Source organism: Ceratosolen solmsi, unplaced genomic scaffold (genome assembly GCF_000503995.2).
Source record: "Ceratosolen solmsi marchali unplaced genomic scaffold, CerSol_1.0 scaffold70, whole genome shotgun sequence".
NCBI lineage: Eukaryota > Metazoa > Arthropoda > Insecta > Hymenoptera > Agaonidae > Ceratosolen > Ceratosolen solmsi.
Genome location: NW_011948448.1, coordinates 774,893 through 780,892, shown reverse-complemented (window position 1 = coordinate 780,892; position 6,000 = coordinate 774,893). Strand labels below are relative to the sequence as shown.

Here is a 6,000-nt window from a genome sequence, read left to right as displayed (position 1 = left end):
CACCAGAATCTCGTACTTTCATTTCCTCCATCGAAGCGTAAACGCATGACTGGTCGCGTGCATGTGCGCGGTAATTCCCGGAGTCGACGCAGTGCCATAGGAAAGCACCGATTGGACCCGGGAATAGCCCCCCCCCCTCCGCCCCCACCCCCTCCCCCCTGCCACTCGGTTCGCTACGCACCCCCGAAAGCGCCATTGCGCTCGTGTCATCGCTCTGCCATTCGAATCACGACGCATCGCGAAAGGGAAATGCTGGTGGCCTCGTGGCGAAAGAGCTTGTGATTCCGCTGAGTAAACGGAATGAAAAATGCACGAGTGAAAACCCGAGGCTGTAGAATTCGTTCGATTTCAAAACGCTCGGTATTGCCAAGGAAAAGTCACGATTTTGCCGCTCTTACTTTTGTTTTCAATTGTCACGCATCTGCCGCTATTCTTACGGCCTCTTAATCTTAATTGTCTCTTTTATTAAACGATTATAATTTCTAGATATTAAATTTTATATTTGTTGCAATGATGTTTATCAATGAAATTATTGAGAGGATTTAGAAATAAAGCACCTACTATTATTACATTAACGTTCATGGCTTTTAACTGCTCTTCGCAATAATTGAAATATATATCATCTTGTTTGTTAGACAAACGTGCTTGGGCAATATATTTATAATAACAACAAAGATACTGCATTAAAGATTTATGAACAATAATAAAAATTTACATCACCGTGGTTGTAATAGAGTAAATATGTAATGTTATTGCCTACAATTATCATAATGTCTCGTACGTGTATCTACTTTTAAGCGACAAAGTGTAAAGAATGTAGTTGCAACAAGTGTATTATAATATTATATAATATTTTAATCGGGATAAGGAGGGTTATTGCTTTTTGTTGCAAAAAAAAAAAAAAAAAAAAAAAAAAACTGTCGTTCGTTTATCCTATCGTAATAAAAGTCTCTTTATTTCGTATTATTTTCAGAATATAAAAACCATTCGTGAATGACTTCACATTTTTCTCTCCTTTTATGTCTCATGTACATCGTATAAAATTCTTTAAAGCAATTAGTCTATTATGAGTAAATATGTTGACAATCTGGATGTTCATAGTATCCCATTAAAATTATTCATCGCCCAAAGATCTTTCATAAGATTTTAATTATAAATACAACTGAATACCCACCGATTATATTTTTTAATGTTTATCGTGTGATTATTGATTGTACGTTGCTGCCAATATACAAATAGTCCTATGTCAACTTGTATCTAATGATTCGTCGATATAACATTAGCACAGGCGTCGACGCATCACTCAATGAATTTAATAAAATTCACCCGTATCTAGACAATTTCAAGAGCAATAGCTTAAGGAAAAGACATGTTCGCATGTCGGTCTAAGTACTTTCACCGACCCTGGTGAACCTATCGTTGTCCTGGCGAATCGTAGCAAAATAGTGTCCAGTCCCAAAGGCGTAATCGCACGTTATAAGTGAGATGAGGAATAGAGCGACGATGACATTCACTTTCCGCTATATTTAATTAAGAATTCGGTCGCGACAGCGTCTCGCGATAAAAAAAATTCGGAAAAGTTGATGAAAACCTCGTAGAAGGAGGAGGGAGCAGCGACGATCGCTACGTAAGAGGCGGCGGATCTTTTAAGTTTCTTCTCCTTTTCTTTTCCCGCGGAAGCCGAACTTGCTGCTCCGTTAACCTACATTCGGACCGTGAACGAGTGAGCAAAGGGAGCAGGCTAAAAGTGTCAGGGTCGAATGTCCCTCGCGTTGACGCACCTCTTTCTCGACATATTCGCTTAAGCGTTTCTCGCGACGCGAGTTTGACATGCCTTCGGTCCACGAGATGGGCCCGTCGATCGTCGCCACGTCATTCATCCCGTACATCGTCCTTTGTCTAACGCGGTAAATTGCTGGCAGGTTGTGACGAAAGTTAACGAGCGCACGTTTCGCGATCCTGTCGAAGAAAAGCCAAAAGGGCCGAGAATTATGTTACGAATGATCGTCGCTCGGCAATCGATACTATTAGCGTTTGTCGATAAATACGAATGTTGCTATTAGCCGCGCACACGATAAATGCAAATGAAATTGTATTAACCATAAAGCACGTTGATACGTAATTACGATAATTGTGAGCGAGGGAGAGTAGCGGAAATCATTAGCACGCTGGCTGAAAAGAGTGTCAATGTGTGCGTTTAAACATTTGCCCTTTCACCGACGCTGTAAAGAGTAAACCTCTTAATATTCGAGAGAGTTTTAAATAAATTTGACAGGCTTGTGGAAAGTTGACCGTGGATCGTATAATGACCGACTTTTATATTTTTCGGCGGTCTTTCTTTAAAATCCGATGCTACTTTTTATTAAAAAGAATATTAATTGTCAAAATATTGGCTAATACCCAACGATTATCTTCCAATCTTTTGGTGAATGGTAGAGTTATGAATATCTGCGCTCATTATTTAGATTTAATTGGCATTTGCTATTATCATAATTGTTACGTTCGCGTATGGTTGAGGTTTATATTACATATTACATTACTGCTTTTGTCGTAACGTTCATTGATAATTGTAAGTTTTGCTGGCAATAAGAATTTTAATATTATTCTAGCATTCAGTTGGCGCTCAATGATCATTATGATCAATTCCGATATTACAAATAACGATTTAATAATTAAAGACCATGGGACTTTAATTCGCCATCAAGAACGTGACGGATTAGGTTAGACATTTTCTTGCGGCATATTTTTTTTTTTTTTTTTTTTTTTTTTTTTTTTTTTTGCAACTTCCTCGATTAATCCCAATTACCTACGGGAATAACGTATTATCGCGGAAGGCTTTCAAAGAGTTTGCGAATAGCGTGTTGAAATAGCATGAAAGCCGTGTATGCCGTAAATCAGCAATCGAGAGCAATATCTCCCTTTTTCCAAGCATCGAAACAGATCTTTTGCATTACTTGAATGTAATTTTTAATTCATACTTTATAGAAGGATTTTTGCTATTTACCATTACACAACCACGACATGCCATTGAGCGCATGCAATGTCACGATATTCGCTCTAAAATTTTCAGCCCTCCAGGTTAGCGCCTGGACTTTGCCTGCAATTATTGTTATAACTAGCGATGACGGGCCAGAATGACGTTAGCCAAGTACTTTGGCTGACTTTAGCCTTGCTTTAATCAAGGAGACAAAGTCTGGAGCTCGCGTCGCAACCGGAGCACTTACCGGATGAGGAGTCCCTCGTGGGCCTCGAGGGCCGCGGTCCGAGCGGATGATGTCCCGGATACGGTGGCGGGGTCGCGGCGCTGTCGGAACCGATGCCGCTGCTGGCTGCGCTGCGGGCACCTCCACGCTCGGCGACCGGGGTGATATTGGGGAGGCCAACCCCGTTCGTCCCGACGATGGTCTGGTTAAGGCAGCGCCGCAACTCGATTCCAGTGAGATTGCCACGCTGACGGTGCACCGTGTCGTAGTCCCGGGGAGGGAGGAGGATCGGGCCCGTGTCGTTGTCCGCTGAGTTGCCTCTACCTGCGACGGACAGACCATGTCATTCATGGAGATATTCGCTTCGTAAATCTCGAACATCGAGAGATCCGATGGAAAGGGCTATTATAGAGGCCGGCAGTCATACTCGAATGCTTATGGGAAGTCGAGCCTTCCGCCTAACCATAATACGACTCGTACTCTTAACGTAGAGGTATTGATTATCTTGAGAAAGAATACGAATTTAGAGGAAAGCCTTAATCGATCTATCATTGCATGATACTAGAACATTATGTCTTATGAAATACGTCATGCGTTTGCGTATTCGTTCGTTTGTTCGTTCGTTCGTTCGTTCGTTCGTTCGTTCGTTCGTTCGTTCGTTCGTTCGTTCGTTCGTTCGTTCGTTCGTTCGTTCGTTCGTTCGTTCGTTCGTTCGTTCGTTCGTTCGTTCATTCATTCGTTCATTCATTCGTTCATTCATTCGTTCGTTCATTCGTTCGTTCATTGTAGTGTTTGTTTGATATCACATGCATCGCGTATTATTGCCGATAATTCATTCGCAATCTTTCTTCTAAATTCAAAATTCATTTTTACTCCTCATTCAACTAAATGATTCGTTACACTAGTATGTCATTTCATTTATGTTTCATCATCATTTTCTTAGCATGAGTGTGCAACATTTTTAAAAATTTCACACTTCAAAAAGTATTTGATCGTATAATGAATGGCCTTTATTATAAGCCATCTCCCTCTCCCATCCCCACTCGCTCACTCTCTCTCTCTCTCTCTCTCTCTCTCTCTCTCTCTCTCTCTCTCTCCCTCATGACCAATGCTGTATAAATCTCGCAATCTTTGTTTGAAACGCTTGCGTTCCACTCATTGTTTGTATAAATCCAATGTTATCGGATCTTTGTTTTTCAGACTACGGTAATATTCATAGACGCACATTGCTTGGCATTGTATTTGTACGACTGGAAGGTAAACTTATAATGGGCCACGGAAGGACTTTACTCATACAGCGACATAGAATACAAAAAACAAAAACTGATTAGGGCAACATCAAATTTTTAACTTTCATCTTTCCAATTGAATATTATAAAACTAATCCATTGCGTATTTATCAGCCTTTTGTCGCGATTCATACATTTGCTCGAACGTGGTAAAAAAACTATTTTCAAGCGAGCGAGATTTTGATAGAATCAAGGATAAGCATTTTCAACGTCAAACGAAATGATTTTTTACATTTACTACCTCAAATACCATATAATTTGTCCCATAGTGTTCGATGTGCTAGACAAATGTTAATTTGTTAACCTTAATATGAATTAATTAATTCGATAAATTCATTGTTTACAATGCACAAATTCAACCATGTGACAAGTTCACGATGATTAAATAAGAAATTCCACATGATGTATCATCATCGGATCCATTCATCTCGCCTATCTATTGTCCATAAATGATATTAAAAAAAAAAAACAATGTAATACACTGTAATAATATTACATGGATAATAACGTTAAGATGAAGAAAAAATACGGTGCATTGAGACGTGGAGCATAGCCATGACTATAATCATGAAGTTCAAGATGAAGAAAAATGATTTCTAATCTTCAACATAAAGAGACAGCCACATAATACATAATAAACACCAGCTGGCAAAAGAAATCCTACATAACCAGTAACAAGTCGATGATCTAGAATCACATTTACAAAATGTAGTACGAACACAATAGTGCCTTTATGCTATAATACGCCATTAAGTAAAGCAAACGATTAATGCTTATAACAATAAGGAATTTATTAGCAGTGTAAAAGGCACATAAAAAGGTGTACACGTACAATTTGCGTTTTATAGAGTTCGCTCGCACAATGAAGCAACGAGTGTCTCCCCGAAATGGTAAACGTCTTTCGTTCCCGCGTATATCCAAATGATGCATTGCTGACGGTTCCCTTCTTATCTTATACATCATGCGAAAGTAAAAGTAGGCTAGTAAAGAAATTCAAATAAATGTAAGAATAACGTTGGCAATTGCATTATGAAACGTGATTTTAACTAGACACGCATCGAAGCGAAAAGAAAAGAAATGGCCTGCTAAGTACCGATCGACTTTTAACGCGACCGTTAAGTTAAATTTATTTTTTATTATGAGAACGAATCGAACCGATTGTACGAAACAATTTAAGCAATTGGCATCATTTTAATTGTTTTAATTATGATTGTCGAGTTAATTGCAATTGACGAGTCATGCCTGGGGGGGGGGTGCCTTCGTCGTCGTCGTCTTCTTCTTCTTCTTCTTCTTCTTCTTCTTCTTCTTCTTCTTCTTCTTCTTCTTCTTCTTCTTCTTCTTCTTCTTCTTCTTCTTCTTCTTCTTCTTCTTCTTCTTCTTCTTCTTCTTCTTCTTCTTCTTCTTCTTCTTCTTCTTCTTCTTCTTCTTCTTCTTCTTCTTCTTCTTCTTCTTCTTCTTCTTCTTCTTCTTCTTCTTCTTCTTCTTCTTCTTCTTCTTCTTCTTCTTCT

General features: G+C 39.2%; 1 protein-coding gene across 3 annotated transcripts in view; it reads right to left on the bottom strand.

Annotated features, from left to right (window-relative positions):
- Window positions 1-6,000, bottom strand: part of LOC105366364 (uncharacterized) — a 74,386-nt gene that overhangs the window by 24,846 nt on the left and 43,540 nt on the right. For all 3 annotated transcript variants that reach the window (XM_011504782.1, XM_011504785.1, XM_011504784.1), the window contains exon 5: window positions 3,225-3,527. In XM_011504782.1, the coding sequence (XP_011503084.1) occupies window positions 3,225-3,527 (303 nt within the window). The remainder of the gene's footprint in view (window positions 1-3,224; window positions 3,528-6,000) is intronic.